The sequence below is a fragment of the Pseudochaenichthys georgianus genome, chromosome 19 (genome assembly GCF_902827115.2).
Source record: "Pseudochaenichthys georgianus chromosome 19, fPseGeo1.2, whole genome shotgun sequence".
Classification (NCBI taxonomy): Eukaryota; Metazoa; Chordata; class Actinopteri; order Perciformes; family Channichthyidae; genus Pseudochaenichthys; species Pseudochaenichthys georgianus.
Genome location: NC_047521.1, coordinates 28,325,051 through 28,342,791, shown reverse-complemented (window position 1 = coordinate 28,342,791; position 17,741 = coordinate 28,325,051). Strand labels below are relative to the sequence as shown.

At 44.7% G+C, this 17,741-nt stretch overlaps 2 protein-coding genes across 3 annotated transcripts; one reads left to right on the top strand and one right to left on the bottom strand.

Moving 5' to 3' along the window:
• Window positions 1-176: 176 nt before the first annotated feature.
• Window positions 177-8,918, top strand: trim65 (tripartite motif containing 65). 2 transcript variants are annotated; one of them, XM_034107265.2, is made up of 8 exons: window positions 177-251; window positions 1,444-1,904; window positions 3,531-3,626; window positions 4,215-4,445; window positions 4,897-5,065; window positions 6,067-6,156; window positions 7,193-7,410; window positions 7,854-8,918. In XM_034107265.2, the coding sequence occupies exons 2-8, from the start codon at window positions 1,446-1,448 to the stop codon at window positions 8,160-8,162; spliced, it is 1,572 nt and encodes a 523-aa protein (XP_033963156.1). In that variant the 5' UTR covers window positions 177-251; window positions 1,444-1,445; the 3' UTR covers window positions 8,163-8,918. The 2 variants fall into 2 exon arrangements, with proteins under 2 accessions (XP_033963156.1, XP_071062962.1); XM_071206861.1 differs by having other exon boundaries at window positions 194-240.
• Window positions 8,919-9,139: 221 nt separating this feature from the next.
• Window positions 9,140-17,441, bottom strand: wbp2 (WW domain binding protein 2). The gene is made up of 7 exons (XM_034107164.2): window positions 17,337-17,441; window positions 15,518-15,653; window positions 15,117-15,209; window positions 14,368-14,514; window positions 12,128-12,253; window positions 10,690-10,766; window positions 9,140-10,209 (listed from the first exon to the last, which is right to left on the bottom strand). Exons 1-7 carry the CDS (start codon window positions 17,436-17,438, stop codon window positions 10,162-10,164), a joined length of 729 nt encoding a protein of 242 aa, XP_033963055.2. The 5' UTR covers window positions 17,439-17,441; the 3' UTR covers window positions 9,140-10,161.
• Between the last annotated feature and the right edge of the window lie 300 nt (window positions 17,442-17,741).

Below are 17,741 nucleotides of genomic sequence, written 5' to 3'. Positions count from 1 at the left end.
CGGTGTCCGAGAGGAGCCAAACGATAAATAAATAATAAACAAATAACCCAAATACCACACAAATTTAATAATTAACGTTTTAAAGAGTTTGATGACAAAACATTCTTAGAAAAAAGCGATTTTTAATTAATATCTTTAAAAAAAACAGCAGATCGTCAGTACGTGATGGCGTCAGTGTTACGTAATGCGTCATCAGGAACTAGACGTTCCTTCAGATTCTCACAGATGCGGAACACCAATGTAAAGAAGTGGTAGGAAATAACCTTTTATTTTGCTTTATCTATCAATGAATGAGTGTAAAAATGTGCGGTAATATACAGTTTCATCCCTAGACTGTTTTAATATTATGAGTGTTGTGTCTCAACGTCCTTTCTGACGTCGACTGACGTGAATTGTCGCTAATGCTAAGCTAGCTAACGTTAGCTTCTGGGTTTGTTTTTGTTTTTACCCGTGGTTTCGATTTAAAAAGCATTGAATTGTGTTTTTTATGCGTTTTGGGGAGTTTTCGTCTATGTTAAGGGCTGAATGTGGGATATTGCTAACCCCTTAATTACAGAGATGTTAAGCAGTTACTGTCATGGTGGTTTCAGATATAAACACTGATGTTAGTGCTCGATATCTGGATATGTATATACTGTCTTCTTTGGATTTGGATGGAAGAAGGCACAAGTGTTCTTGGTTAAATGCCTGTTTTATAGATAAGCATGTCTCCTCAACAAGAATGCCAAATTAAAGTTTAATTATGTTTTGAAAGTTGTTGTTTTCTTGCCAACACTTAAAAAAAAGTGACATAATCCCAACATATGATCAGTGGTTTACCAAAATGCATCTCTAAAAATTAAACTTGTGGACCAACTCTTTAAGTCACAAAAGAGTCCAATTGTTTAAATGATTTACAAAAAGTCCATCAAAAGTTAGAGAAATATATATTTTACTTTTTATACTTTAAGAACATTTTGCTGGTAATACCTTTGCACTTTTATCTAATTAAGAGTTTGAATGCAGGATTTTACATGTAATGAAGTATTTTGACAATAATGTATTGGTACTTTCACTCAAGATAATTATCTGAATACTTCTTTCACCTCTGGCAAAATGTACCAATGTCTGCAACAAATCTTTGCTTCACATCGATGAAAATATATATTCTTCGACCGCTAATGGATAGATACATACATATACATACATACATACATACATACATACATACATACATACATACATACTTTATTGATCCCAATTTGGGAAATGTTTTGATATATGAAATAGAAATAAAATAGCATTTAAAAAGTAATAAAATACATATACATGTGGAAATACAAATTTCCAGTAACAAATATAATGCAGGATATTATTGTGCAAGAAAGTCCAGTGGGAGTTATTAAGCTCTGGAGCAGACCCCATCATCACGACCAACGTCTCCCTGTGTTCTTGCGTCCGCAGAGATGTCAGCTCTCTCAGAGATGGATCTTCAGGACTCAAACCTCACCTGCATCATTTGTTTTGAGCGTTTCCGGATCCCCGTCACCATCCCCTGCGGACACACCTTCTGCGAGGAGTGCATCGCCAAGCTCTGGGACACCAAGAGCAAAGCAGACATCGGGCTTCAGTGTCCGCTTTGCCAGGAGGACTTCCCCGTCCGTCCCGTCCTGAAGAGAAACGTCTCCATGTCGGAGTTAACGGAGGCAGCGAACACCTCCTCCTCCTCCTGCAGGGAGGCGCTGCTGAGGGGACGGGACGGGGGGGGAGACGGGGGGAGAGCCAGGCTGCTGTGCGGCCGACATAAAAAGCCTATGGTGTATTACTGCCGGCAGGACAAGATGTCCGTGTGCTGCGTGTGCGCCATCTCCGAGTGTGCCCACCACAAGATGGTGATGCTGGAGACAGAGAGGGAAAGTCAAGAGGTGAAGTCAGTTTCCTAAAGAAGGGATTTCTGTTCAAAGTTTCTCTAAATCTGATTTCCCAAGGCCTGAAACAAAGTTACACGTTCTGGGAACATCTTGGGAATACACTGGCGCCTTCAAAAAATATGTTTTTGCTTCTAATAAGTTCAAAAATCTGCTAAAAATACCTGGTAAGAATGTTTGAAATAACAGAGGTACATCAGATCTTGTAATTAGTTTTCCACTATTTTGGAAATGTTGTTACTAAATATTCCACAAATGGTCAAAAATGTTCAGTATTCTGACGTCAGTTGTTGATTTTCCAATACATCTGAGATACAACTCAAAATAAGATGTTTCCAAGAGTCTTAACAAGATACTTAAGATACATTTTCTGAACCAAGACCCTATATCTCACTGCGATGTTAATACTAAGTTATTACTGAGTTCTTGGTTTCTCTAAATCTAATTTCTGAGGCCTGGAAAGCAAAGCCAGACGTTCTGGGGAAATTGTGGGAACACACCTGAAGACATTCTGCTTGAAAACAATTGAAAAAATACAAGTTTTTGCTTCTAATAAGTGCAAAAATCTGCCAATAGAAGTGACGTTTTGCTTGGTTACATGTCTTGAAATAACAGAAGTAAATCAGATCTTGTTATTAGACGGGAAAAGTTATTTTGAACTATATTTGTCTAGAAACAGGACATTTTGTGCCAGAAATGCTCAAAAATGTTCTGTTTTCTGACGTTAGTTGGTTAGTGTTTCATTTGAGATCCAACAAAAATAAGAGTCTGAACAAGATATGTAAGATGCATTGTCTAAAAACAAGACCCTATATCTCACTGCATTGCTACTACTTAAGTTATTAGGTGTTATCTCAGGTGTAAATAAATATTCTGACTAGTTATTAGACAAATATACTTGGCAAGATTTAGAGTTTTTGTCGTGTTTAGTGAAATTGAGTGTTAACTATTGCAGTACATAGCAAAGGAAAAGCTTTGCAATAAAGTGACTGTGATATTAGTTTTTAAGGGAAAGGAAACTACCCAAGAATATACTGGTGCAGGGATGACCTATTTCTGTGTTGGACCCTGAAGGCAGCATCCCTCTGGTCCAATGGGATTTCTCCATTCTTCCACGTTTGACTGCATTAGGAATGTGTTAAAGGCAAGATACACACATTATAATATCTCATTTCAGTCTTTAAAAAGAGAAGGCCATTTAAAACAGGATAAAGTTGTGTATTAGTTCACCTGGATCAGTGTTTCTCAAACCTTTTCATACCAAGGACCAATACTAACTAATAAAGAAACACTCGCGGACCACCTAACTCCACAAATATCCAAAAACACATCGTTTTTCTAGAACAGATTACAAATCGCCTGGAAATGGTACAAACAGGTGGCAGCATGTTTGACGAAGGTGTTGCGCTGGGCGATATCATGCAATTGAAAGTGAAACTTAAGCTCGCTCCATCGCGGAGATATTCCCGCGAGAGTGCAGAAAAACTTAAATAAATAAATAAATGTATTTCCAATATGAAAATGTTAGCAATATAGTCACGGACCACTAGGGGGTGCTCACGGACCACACTTTGAGAAGCACTGACCTGGATAACTGATAACTAATTACTTTGCTCTTCACAGATGCTGCTGGAGAGGAAGAGTAAGGAGGTGGAAAAGCTCACAGAGGAGACGCAGAAAAATATAAGCGACCTGTCGGATAATATCAGTAACGCTAAGGTAACCATAGTGACATCCCCATGTAATATTCCTGCTTCTATATACAAGTATGAACCTGAAAGCGAGGGCGATGGGGCCCCTTTAAAGCAACTGATGTCTTCACATTGCAAAGCTGAAAGTCGATTTGAACTCTTTTAACCCTTTTTTCACGTTTGACTCGTCCGGCCTTTTTTAGTTCAGATGATTTTGAAACATGAACCCTGAGCTGCATAATCAAGTAGTACATGTTTTTTTCACAACAAGCTAATGTATCCGAATATGTATGCTACAGGGACGTCACATGGATGTCAACATAGTTACGAGACCCTAAATACAAAAGAAAAAACAAGACGAATATGTTTTCAAATCCCACAGTCAGAAAATAGATATTTCATTTCTTGGTGACGATGGGGAAATAACTAAATATCTCAAAGCACCAAAATCAATTATGTATCTACAATATTTACCAAACCTGTACCTTCATTTCTTGAAAAACAAAGTAAATTGGAGTCCTTTTAAATATCTAATCGGTCAAAGAAAGTTGATATTAATGTGGATAATTCTTCCCCTTAAACCGCTAACGGTGTGTTGTGAATCCCCCCCCCCCAGGTGACTCTGGATCAGACGTCCTCCTGGGTCAGCGCCAAGTTCTCCTCTCTGATTAAAATCCTGACGGAGAAGCAGGAAGTGACTCAGTGCTTCATCGAGGATCAGCGACAGGAAGCCGTCAGCGAGGCGGAGGCTCGGCTCTCCGAGCTGACGGAGCGATGCAAAGAACTGATCCAGAGTCAGGAGGAGATCAGCGCCGTACGAAAGCTGCCCGACAACGAGCTCATCAAGGTGGGTTTCACTCTTCCAACTTTTCTTTGTGCCTGTTGGAGAACTCTCCCAGGTCTCCGGCTTGAGCTTCAGCCTCAGGATCCGTGTGTCTTTGATCCTCTCAGAAGGGAAGGAGTCATCACATACAGAGACTAGTTCCTGAGCAGTGTCCTTCACATGCTGATATCCTAGAGAGGGAGTCACACAGTCACAAGATGGAGGAGCAGAAAGCAGTATTCAATGTTTACTTCAGATCAGCTCCACGTCAGAAATGAGCATGCTTGATGTCTCTCTCCAGAGAGGCTGAGTCATCATGTTCATCACATAGCTATCATCTGCCTCAAGCAGTCCTGATGCTCTTCTGGGTCATCACACATCCTGTCATGTTCACAGCTACAGTTGATACCCTTGTTAGCATGCTACTCTCATGTTGGAGGAGGACACTCAGGATGTTCCCTACATTTCTCCTCAGGAATCTACGGTGATAGAGGTTCCTCGTTTCAAAGACATCCCCACAGACGTCACCCCGACCCTGCTGGAGCGTCTGAACGGCGTCACGGACGTTCTGTCTCGAGTCTCCAAGCTGGTGTCAGAGGATCTGGAGAAAGCTGTGAGCACCGCCGTGGGTCCGGAGAAAGACGGTAACGTACCTTCAGGAACAATTTGGACACTTTTGGAGGTTATTGAGAATCCAGAGGCCATTCCTGACATATTAGGGCCAACGGTGGCAGTTTGAGACCCTGAACGTGTCCATCGACCCAAAATAGCACAAATATCCACTTTCTGGTTAAAACTGAAATGTTGGATCCAAAGAATGATTCACCGTACTCATGACGGTGCGTCCACACGGCAGCGTGCGTTGAAGCTGCCGGTGGGCGTGTCTGGCGTGCGACCAACACCCAATCACATTCATCTCCCGCCCCGGACACACAAGCACACGGTTTGATTGGCTAGAGCTCGTGCTGGCATATGATTTGATTGGCTGGCGCTTCCGTCAACGCTTGAGAAGTTGAACTTTTCTCAACTTTCAAAGCGAGCAACGGACCCACAATGCAGTTCGGCAAAGCCTGACGTCACCCCATTCAAAGTGGATGGGAAGCGTCTCCGTTGAAGCACCGCACGCTGCCGTGTGGACGGGCCGCTATCCTCCAAAATGGTTGAAATCACAGCCAAGCCATTTTTTAACTACTTACTCACCGTACTTCTCGGACTATAAAGCGCACCGTCATATGAGCCGCAGCAGCTAAACTGTCCGTCTGTCTTGCTCTCGTTCTGTCTCTCGGTTTTGCTTTGGCGCGCTACCTGTCTCACTCTTTTCCGGCCTCCAGCTTTTCCTGCTGGAGCCCGCCGCTTAAAGGGGGCGGGCGCGGACCGGTCCTAGAGCCCGTCGGGTTAAAGGTGGTTAATTTGACCTGTAAACCCATAGATTTAGGAGGTTCCCTAGTGGCCGCTAGCTGTACAAAGAAAATGGGGGAAAAAGTACGAATAGTCCGAAAAGTACGGTACTTAACACAACTTGTCCCACATGTGCAGGTTCTCTGTGCTGGAGACCGGACTGCACATTCCTATCGTTGGGGTCTCAACACAATGGACTGACCCGTGAGCTGGCTAACGGACTCAATTGTTGCTTTTGGTTCTGCAGGTTCTCCGCAGGACAAGCGGCCGGTTCTCGCCGTGGTTCCCAGTCCGGCCGCCCCCTGCCACCCCGGGGGCAAAGAGGGACTCAGTGCATGTGAGTCCTCTCTCAACGCTGTGCTCTTGTTCAAGGATTACTTATTGTATTGTCAACACGGGGACGCACGAAGACGAGCAGGGGGATTCCACTGATGCTCAAGGCAGGAACACAAGTTCATTCAAGCTCCGCACGTTATCAGAGAAAGCTAAATGGGGGTGAAATCTTGGTTCGGGCGAAGAGTCGGCATCTTTTAGGTTTATTAGGGAAACTTTACGTTTATACATGAAGCTCGATTCAGAAGCAGTCTGTGGCGGTATATGAATGATCTCTATGTCAGTCTCTTCTCTTCAAAGCCACTTCAGCAAGCAGGAGATCACTGTTTTTTAATCGCGGTGAAAATGACTTGTTTGAGAGGCTCCAATATGGACAGACTATTTGTTTGGATGAAAACTAGCGTTAATAAGCGTCTCTGGGTTCAAGACAAGCGCTATAGAAATATCATTTATTATTATCCATGAATCAACTATTCAAATCTCCCAATCAGACGCGTGTAGCGGAGCCTCCCTCTGACCCAGCTCTCACGTTACCGACCGCTCCGTTACCAAAGATAATCAAATGTTCATTCGTTAAAAAGACGTTCTGTCATTGCATCGTAGAAAGTCCACCTGGCACCGGTGAATGATCGCATATAAAACATTGGGTCCCGATGGTGTTGGTGTCCTTTGGGGTTCGTGCGGGTGCTGGAAGTGCTTGAGACGTGCTTGAATTTGACTTAGTAAGAACCCCGAGTATAGGATGCATTTAAAAGTCATTGTCTGGTATGTCACTAGATAGTCCTCGTATGTAGTATCTAAAAGAGAAATCATAGTATAGTATGTATTAAAAGTCAAAGTAAAAGTCAGTATAGTAATTGAAGAAAAAAATCAGAAAGTAAAGTTTGTAGTAAAAGTCATAAATTCATAGTCATAATCTTTGTCAATAAATGTTAAATAAATAAAATGGTCGCCTAGTATTTACCGGCAGCCGTGCAGAAACCCTGTAAACACGTGATATCTGATCCTGGTCTAAAGTGATGCGTCTCCTCCTCCTGCAGACCGCTGCTCACTGACCTTTGACCCCCGAACAGCCAACGGTCACCTGTGTCTCTCTCAGGAGAACCGGCGGGCGGAGCACCTGAGCTCCGGGCCGCACTCCGTCCCTCTGGACGCGGCCCGCTTCGACCACACCTGGCAGGTGCTCTGCTCCCAGGGGTTCACGCAAGGCCAGCACTTCTGGGAGCTGGAGGTGTCCAAGCCCTGGGCCTACCTGGGGGTAAGAAGGATGTCATGTAGTGTGTATTACCTGGGGCTTAACAATGTCCGCTTTTATTCAAGAGATAGTATCGTTTACTACGTCTAACAATAGTATAGTATTTGTTGTTTGGAAAATATTGAGTGTCCTCTTCCAACATGAGAGCAGCCTCTATGGAGAGAGACATCAAGCATGCTCATTTCTGACGTGGAGCTAATCTGAAGTAAACATTGAATACTGCTTTCTGTTCCTCCATCTTGTGACTGTGTGACTCCCTCTCTTGATATCAGCCTGTGAAGGACACTGCTCAGGAACTAGTCTCTGTATGTGATGACTCCTTCCCTTCAGAGAGGATCACAGATACATGGATCCTGAGGCTGAAGCTCGAGCCGGGGACGAGGGAGAGTTTTCTAACAGTATGTCGTATATTTCTGGAACATGAACACTTCCTCTCCTCTCCTCAGGTGACCTACGAGGCCATCCCCAGGAAGGAGAAGGGGAAGAGGTGCATGGTGGGAATGAACGACCTCTCGTGGAGCCTCCAGCTGGACGAGCATCAGATCTCCGCGTGGCACGCCGGCCGCAGAGAGTCTCTGTCCGGCGCCTCGCAGCACCGACGCATCGGCATGCTGCTGGACTACGAGGCCGGGACGCTCAGCTTCTTCGGGGACGGACAGGTCCGCCTCCACGCCTTCCACTGCGCCTTCAGGGGGACGCTGTTCCCCGCGTGCTGGATCGGGGAGGGGGTCAGCATCACGCTCTGTCAACCATGAACTCCCACCAGCTTTTAAACAGTCTTTTCTTAGTGCTCCCTAACCCCACAGTAACCATTGAACTGGTTTTAAGCAGAGCAACTGACAAAGTCAAAACGTCCCCCCGTCCCCATCACGTCTCTCCGCGTGGATAATCATTACCGTGACTGGTTTTAAAAACGCTCCAGCACTAAATCCTCCTTGTTTTCTAGCATTTCTTGGACACGTTTAAGAGTCATGGTTTTGAGCTAAAGTCGACCTGGCTTTGGTTTAATGTTATTATTTCAAACCACACAACAATCATCACTGTTAAGGAACTGATGTTTAAAACACAGCGGGACTAAATCATGTTTTTCCTTCGTCTCTCCTCAAGTTTAAAATAAAACACTGAGGAAAACCCTTCAGAACGAACGCTCGGCGTCTCGTCCCTGCGTCTCGCAACCAGAAATAATGCGTTAAATTAGTCTTAAATCTAGCTGCCTTTCGCTGTAAGAACTTAATACTTAAATTAACATTTTTAAGTAGAAAAAACCACTTTATTTCCCCTTTAATGTGCGTGCTGGATTCGGTCAGAAAGGCTCTCGTCCTGTGGAGTGAAAGCAACGACTGAGAGAACGGGGATCTGCACGCGTCGTGCGGCCGTACCCCTCTTCTGAAGCTGGAATACGTTTAATATGAAAATGCACTTAACCAGTGGTCGCACTTTTCCATCGTTGATTGATATGTTTGTTTTATTCAATGCATAATAATAATAATAAAAATGCATACAAAGTTTTCCACTGTTTTCAGACTTGATACGATTCTCTGTATCATCTGTCCTTTGAGTGATTGTACTTCATGCTGTTCTCCTCCCGGTGCTTACAAACTGTTTCATTGGCTTTCCTCACAAGATGATTGAAATCTTGCGATCGGGACATTTTCACAGAGAATAGCGAATCGGTCGCGAGCCGGTGTTTTATTGCACGATGTGTTGAAAGTGGGATCAAATAAAGACAACGTTGTTTCACATGAATCGAGATCCATTTAATAAAATCCAACGCATACAGTCATCAGTCGAGATCATGCCTTTGAGCCATTTCACATGAACTGTTCAATAAATTAGTTTGAAATAAATACAGAGCTTTGTTATTATTTATTATATTTGTTATAATACACACAGCCATGCCGGAGCGAACAGGGCCCGAGGCACGGCACTCAAAGTGCAGAGAATCAGCCACAGATAGCTTAGAGATAGTGAGGAAGAGGAGCAGACCTCAGAGACACGGTGAGAAAACACTCCGGATGTTTCCATGTTTTAAATAGTCTGAATACTTGTTGACATGACGATGAAGAAACAGGAAGTGATCGCTGCAGGAGCTTCAAATCAAACTGCCATTACAAGTGTATAGCCTCAGAAACAAAGCCCGTTAAATATTTGATTAATGCTCTGGAAGAAAGTCAAAGTTCAGACACTGAAGACGTCCTTTTTGGTCGCTCAGGGCACCTGTACCGTCACGTGTTCAACACCACGTACAGACGCGCTATTTAGTGGCTGATCCGAATCGATCCACACGGGGCGCCATAATCCATCGGGTTCTCAGCAAAACAAACAGGAAGTAGATCGGACCGAGGGTAGGGGAGATACTTAAACACTCTCTGCTCTAATCCAGGATCCAGTGCCTCCTAATCGCAATGTTTACAAAAGCTAGTTGGTGTTCTCTAGAAAAGATCTCTAGACTACATATTAAAAGCCTGTACACACAAATTATAGAAAAATAAAACACTGCTTTCGGATTAGCAAAGTAGTCTTCAGTCGTAGAGATCACAGGTGAGCCTCACGACAACTTAAGGGTGTTTTCTTTTAACACCTGCAAATATAATTAATGCTAAAATAGCAGGTTACTAGATTGTAGTCGACAGAAAAGAAACTACGCCTGACCTCTCGAAGTTTTCTATTTCCATGAAGTCACACTGTATGGAGGGTTAATGGGAATGTGAAAGGGTGTTAAACAGAAACACGGAGGTGATCGGGGGGGGCAGGTTACTGGTTCTTCTTGTCCTCTGGAGGGGAGTAGGGGGGAGGCTGGTCCTGAGGAGAGAGGAAGGGAGAGAGGCTGGGTTTTAAAAGAACCATGAGATGTTGAGAAATAGACAAAAAGTCATAGAATAACATGTCGAACATTTTGAAAAAGTCATGTATAGCATGGACAAAGTGGGGGGATAGTCATACTATAACATGTTGACAAATTGGAAGAAAGGTGAAAGTATAACAGGTCGAAGAAATTAATAGTATAACATGTTAAAAAAATAGGGGACGAAAAGATATTATAACAAAGGTCAGAGACAAAGTGATATGTCGAAAAATAGGAAAAGTCAAAGTATAACATGTCGAGAAATTGGGGGAAAGTCATAGTGTAGAATGTGGAAGATCGAAAAAAGGTAAAACAAAAAAGTCATAGTAGAAAACTTGGGGGGAAGTCAGAGCAAGACATGTCAACATTTAAAAAATAAAAGTCCTATTGCAGCATGTCGTTAAAACAGTCTTAGTATAACATGTTATAAGGCTGACCTGCGGCAGGTAGACGTGGGTCGGAGGCAGCTGAGAGCAGGTGGCGCTCGCTGCTGCTTCGGCTGCTTTAGCCTCCGCTGAGAGAGGGGGGAGAGAGACGGGGGGGAGGAGAGAGGGGGGAGGCGTTAATTAAACATGGTTTTAATTGAAATCCCTGGGATATAAATCACGTTAGATATGGGATGCTGTCAGAATTAACCGTCAAGATTATGCTGACTAAAATGAGTGCAATACATCATAATTATGCTCATAGATTAAATTATTGTTGTCAAGAACCACCGTTGTTTGTTAAATTAAAAAGGTGCATCTCAAGGGATTTAAATATATAATTCAATTTAACATCAGATACAAAACTATTTTACATTCAAAGGCAATCCATTTACAAAAAGCTTCCTAAAGTAAGACAGAGCTTTCACCTCAGACAGACAGACAGACAGACAGACAGACAGACAGACGGACAGACAGACAGACAGACAGACAGACAGACAGACAGACAGACAGACAGACAGACAGACGGACAGACAGACAGACAGACAGACAGACGGACAGACAGACAGACAGACAGACAGACAGACGGACAGACAGACAGACAGACGGACGGACAGACAGACAGACAGACAGACGGACAGACGGACAGACAGACAGACAGACAGACAGACAGACAGACAGACAGACGGACAGACAGACAGACAGACGGACGGACGGACGGACGGACAGAGAGATAGATAAAGACATAAATAGATAGATAGATAGATAGATAGATAGATAGATAGATAGATAGATAGATAGATAGATAGATAGATAGATAGATAGATAGATAGATAGATAGATAGATAGATAGATAGATAGATGGATGGATGGATGGATGGATGGATGGATGGATGGATGGATGGATGGATGGATGGATGGATGGATGGATGGATGGATGGATGGATGGATGGATGGATGGATGGATGGATGGATGGATGGATGGATGGATGGATGGATGGATGGATGGATGGATGGATGGATGGATGGATGGATGGATGGATGGATGGATGGATGGATGGATGGATGGATGGATGGATGGATGGATGGATGGATGGATGGATGGATGGATGGATGGATGGATGGATGGATGGATGGATGGATGGATGGATGGATGGATGGATAGATAGATAGATAGATAGATAGATGGATGGATGGATAGATAGATAGATAGATAGATAGATAGATAGATAGATAGATAGATGGATAGATAGATAGATAGATAGATGGATAGATAGATAGATAGATAGATAGATAGATAGATAGATAGATAGATAGATAGATAGATAGATAGATAGATAGATAGATGGATAGATAGATAGATAGATAGATAGATGGATAGATAGATAGATAGATAGATAGATGGATGGATGGATAGATAGATAGATGGATAGATGGATAGGAGGCTCACCTGCTGCAGAGGAGGGCAGGTCGGGGTTGTGGGGGGGGGGCTGCTGGCCCAGAGGAGCAGAGTATGGAGGGGGGGGGATGTACGCCGCGCTGGCATCAAACGCCGGGGGGGTCGGGTAAAATCCACCTGAGAGAACAGAGATTCAGATTGAAGCTGCTGCAGAGGAAACCTTCCCCTACATTACAGAAGCAGGGTCCAACAAAGGGTCTGAAGGGACGCGAGCTGGAATACAAGAGCGTTGAAGATATGAAACAACATGTGTAAAATAAATGTTTTGTATTGAAAGGTCACCACCGTTATGCAAATGTCATATGTGCAAAACGGCACTTCTACGATTCACTAAATAAAAAGACCTGCATGTTTTTGAATTGTAGCAATATTATTTATTAGCGAGAACCAACGTGCACATAAAATGCATCTTTCCATGAGTAATGTGTGTCTTAGGTCTCGTTCACACCGGACCACAGGTTGTTCCATGGTTTCATTTCTCAGAAGGTCCGGTTTGCGTTCACACGGCACAACTCAAACGCACTATAAACTTTAAACACAAGTCATGTGCTCGGAAATGCTGTTCACCCATTGGTCAGACATTAAGGGGGTGAAAACGCAAATCCCGGCAATTTCTCCCGGAGCCTCGGCCATGGAGCATCGGCACTTTCTGCAGGTTATTCTCATGCTGCTGTTAATCTGGAGATCAGCAGACGCTAGCGGCCCGCGCATACGATTACATAATCAGACAACGTCCGTTAAAAAACATGATAACCGGAGGGCGTTTCCCCGACGACAGGTGGCTCGTGTCAGGGAAACTTCTGCAGCAATGGAGAGTCAGGCCCCCGAGAGACACGAGGAGAGCTGGAGCTTCGAAGTCAAACACTGGTAGTTTATCACAAGTCACAGCAGCCAGAGGTTCTGACTGCACGGCGGGCTGTCATGTCAGTTCTGATCCGCCTCTCTCTCGACAGACCTTTTAACTAGTTCACAGAGAGTCAATGAGCATATTGGGGAGGCGTAGACATCTGTGGAGCTACAGGAGATGTCTCTCACATCTGTGGAGCTACAGGAGATGTCTCTCACATCTGTGGAGCTACAGGAGATGTCTCTCACATCTGTGGAGCTGCAGGAGATGTCTCTCACATCTGTGGAGCTACAGGAGATGTCTCTCACATCTGTGGAGCTGCAGGAGATGTCTCTCACATCTGCGGAGCTACTGGAGATGTCTCTCACATCTGTGGAGCTACAGGAGATGTCTCTCACATCTGTGGAGCTACTGGAGATGTCTCTCACATCTGTGGAGCTCAGAAAGCCAGCGTTCCCACAGTCGTAAACTCCCCTATCAGGCCATACAACTTGACACTAAGTGCTCGAGCACATCAGGTTAAATATCTTAGGAGAAAGGAAGAAATATTCTCTAACAGCTCTGACTCTGACGTATAGTTTTTAGTTTGATAGTTGGTTTTACTTTACACGACACTGTTCAACTCTTCATTCTGCTTCACTCGTTCGCTGACGATTTTGAAGACACCCGCGTTCTTGTGACTCGTAAATACTTCCTGTGTTTCGGTGCGGACTGCGTTCACACCAGTGAGGAACCGCTCCAGAGTTCACTAGCAAGCGCTCCGAGACCACCTATTTTAGAGGACCAGGGTCCGGTCGTTTGGTTCACTTCAGAGGACTGCGTTCACACCGACCCAAACGAACCAAGCGGCTAAACGCACCAGGGTTCGATTCCACCGGACGATACAAGGCAGGTGTGAACGCGCCCTAAGGCTCTAAAAGGCTTCATTAAAACCCCCACACAATTCTCAATGTATTTTTTCCTTATTTGATTTGGTGTTTGCTTGTTGACATATATATTAGGGATGCCAGCGATTATTCGATTATTCGCTACAGTCTCCATAATCGAATATTATTTTTAAAAATCGATTTTATTTATATATTATTATTTTTTTTTTATGTATTTTTTTTTTTTCTGGCTTAGTTTCAACCAAAATATATATAAATATATATATGCTAGTAATAGTATTAATAATTGTAAATGGGGGTCGGTCGGTCGAATAATCGATTATTATTCGCCAGGGCTGCCGAATAATCGATTTTGATCATGGTCAGTTTCTGGCAACCCTAATATATATATATATATATATATATGCAGTATATCTGAATTTAAAATGTGTAGTATTGTGCAGCAATGTGCAAAATAGTCTTATGATGAATGTAATGAAGATGACGGCAGCTCCTACCTGGAGGGGGGGGGTTGGGGTAGGTGTATCCGGGCGGAGGTCCAGCCGGATACACCCCATTATTCGGGGGGGGGGGAGGGTAGGAGAACGCTCCGTTGGCCGAGTAGGGGCAGCCGAACCCAGAGGAGACCGGCTGACCTCTGGAGGCTGAAGGGACCAGAAGGGGGGGGCAGAACTTCAGGTTCACACTTCCTCTTAGCATTCAATTCAAAGACCTTTTGGTGTCCTTCCTGACCCACTCCCCTCAAAGACCCCCACACGGCATAGTTTGAGATGATAACCAATTTGAAAATAGTCAAAGTATAACATGTCGAAAATTGAAATGATAAACTACATACAGACGACATTTGATTTTGTTTTTTAGCAATTAGCATTAAGGCTAACCAGCGCACTGTGATCGAAACTAGAATATCGATATCACAATTGTTGACATGTGGTTACTGAACATGTGTATTTATTACGTTTCTCTTGTTGAACTTACAGTAACAAGCAATTTCTATTACTGTAGAAAATGTATAAATTCAAGCTCTTTAACGTCGGAATATGTCTGTTCAGAAATCTTTCACGGCCTTGTTTTATTTACTTTAAAGGACCCAAGGGAACCAAGTGTTATGGCCTTTACACGAGAGCTGTGATAAATATATATATACAGTTTCTACGCATGTGCTGCTGCTCCACATGTGGAGTTTCCTTAGTGGAAATCAGCAACGCATCCTTCAGGCAGAGGCTGTGTAGCTGAGTTCCCGTACCCTGAGCGGCGACCTGCAGCATGGCCTGCCCGAACTCGATGGCTCCGCCTGCTGCGAACACCAGCTTGAAAGAGGCGCTGCCCTCCCAGCCTCCTGCAACACACACACACACACACACACACACACACACACACACACACACACACACACACACACACACACACACCAGAGGCTGAAGCTCGAGCCGGGGACCAGGGAGAGTTCTCTAACAGTAAACATCTTAATAGATATAAAATAGCATTAAAAAAGTAGAAAATGTACATGTTGAATTACAAATGTACAGCAACAAAATATAAAGCAGGATACATCAAGTGTGTGAGGAATGGAATACTAAATATTAGATGTTTTAACCCTTCACTATCATTGTTCTCCTCTATGATGCAGCCGAACCCTCGTCTCACCTCCAGGCTCGGCGTTGACGGTTCCTTTGATGTAATTGGCTCCGAGCACCGGCTGCTTGACCTCGCAGCCCTTTATGAGGTAGAAGGGCATCATGAAGGACTGCAGCAAGTCACGGCTTTTCGCCACGAAGATCACCTGAAACACCGACAGCACTCACGTTGAACATCTACCCTCATTTAGTGGACATTTTGTTTATTTTAACGCTTTATTTATTGTTTTTTCCCACAGGAGAAAATACAGAGTACTAATGAAGCTCAGCGCAAGTTCAACCAGGAAGACCGTCTTTACTTATTAATTTACTATGTCCATGTTACTACTCTCTCTCCTCTCAATAAGTGATCGGGGCAGCTTAACCACTCCCCAGCTTAACCAATCACTTCGCTCTATTCCCACAAGCCTATCATAGCGCTCCGCTAACCCTTTTAAATCTGCTCTCCCCCCCTGACAGCTGTCATTTCAGGTGACTCGACGCAACCATCCTCCCCCCCTTTCCACCTCCTGTCCCTCTGAATCCAGGGTCAAGCTAAGCCCCTCCCCTTCAGACCGACCCCAACCATCCATTCACCACCACCAGGTTCAAGCTAAGCCCCTCCCCTTCAGACCGACCCCAACTACCCATTCACCACTACCAGGGTCAAGCTAAGCCACTCCCCTTCAGACCGAACCCAACTATCCATTCACCACCACCAGGGTCAAGCTAAGCCCCTCCCCTTCAGACCGACCCCAACTATCCATTCACCACCACCAGGGTCAAGCTAAGCCCCTCCCCTTCAGACCGAACACAACCATTCACCACCACCAGGGTCAAGCTAAGCCACTCCCCTTCAGACCGAACCCCAACTACCCATTCACCACCACCAGGGTCTAGCTAAGCCCCTCCCCTTCAGACCGAACCCAACCATCCATTCACCACCACCAGGGTCAAGCTAAGCCCCTCCCCTTCAGACCGAACCCAACCATCCATTCACCACCACCAGGGTCTAGCTAAGCCCCTCCCCTTCAGACCGACCCCAACTACCCATTCACCACCACCAGGGTCAAGCTAAGCCCCTCCCCTTCAGACCGAACCCAACTACCCATTCACCACCACCAGGGTCAAGCTAAGCCCCTCCCCTTCAGACCTAACCCAACTATCCATTCACCACCACCAGGGTCAAGCTAAGCCCCTCCCCTTCAGACCGAACCCAACTATCCATTCACTACCACCAGGGTCAAGCTAAGCCCCTCCCCTTCAGACCGAACCCAACTATCCATTCACCACCACCAGGGTCAAGCTAAGCCCCTCCCCTTCAGACCAAACCCAACTATCCATTCACCACCACCAGGGTCAAGCTATGCCCCTCCCCTTCAGACTGACCCCAACCATCCATTCACCACCACCAGGGTCAAGCTAAGCCCCTCCCCTTAAGACCGAACCCAACTATCCATTCACCACCACCAGGGTCAAGCTAAGCCCCTCCCCTTCAGACCGAACCCAACCATCCATTCACCACCACCAGCGTCAAGCTAAGCCCCTCCCCTTCAGACCGAACCCAACTATCCATTCACCACCACCAGGATCAAGCTAAGCCCCTCCCCTTCAGACCGAACCCAACCATCCATTCACCACCACCAGAATCAAGCTAAGCCCCTCCCCTTCAGACCAAACCCAACTATCCATTCACCACCACCAGGATCAAGCTAAGCCCCTCCCCTTCAGACCGAACCCAACTATCCATTCACCACCACCAATGTCTAGCCCCCGGGGGGTTCATCGGATCGGTTCTCCCCTCCCGAATGATACTCCCGCACAATGAGTAATTAAGAAGTGTCTCTCACCCGGTAGGGAGTGAGGTAGATGCCTCCCTTCTTGCTCTTCCTGAAAGCTTCGGGCAGGCGTTCGGCGTCGCAGAAAACCAGCTCCACGTTATCGTAGTTCATCAAAACGCTGAGGACAGAAACACAGTCAGTGGATCAGAGAGATAACAACGTCACGATTAAAGTGAGACTGCGTATTGTAGAGAATTTAATTTATTCAGTATTTTCTTTATATTGTGTATTATTTAGAACCTCCAGTGATATATGTCCGTCTATCGTGAATTTGTTGCTGCTAATGTTATTTTTACTATATTTGTATATTATTGTATCTTTCAAATATGTTTTACTTGTGTGTAATGCTTGACAAAATAATTTCCCAATTTGGGATAAATAAACTGTCTCTCTGTTTCTCTCTCTGTCTGTCGG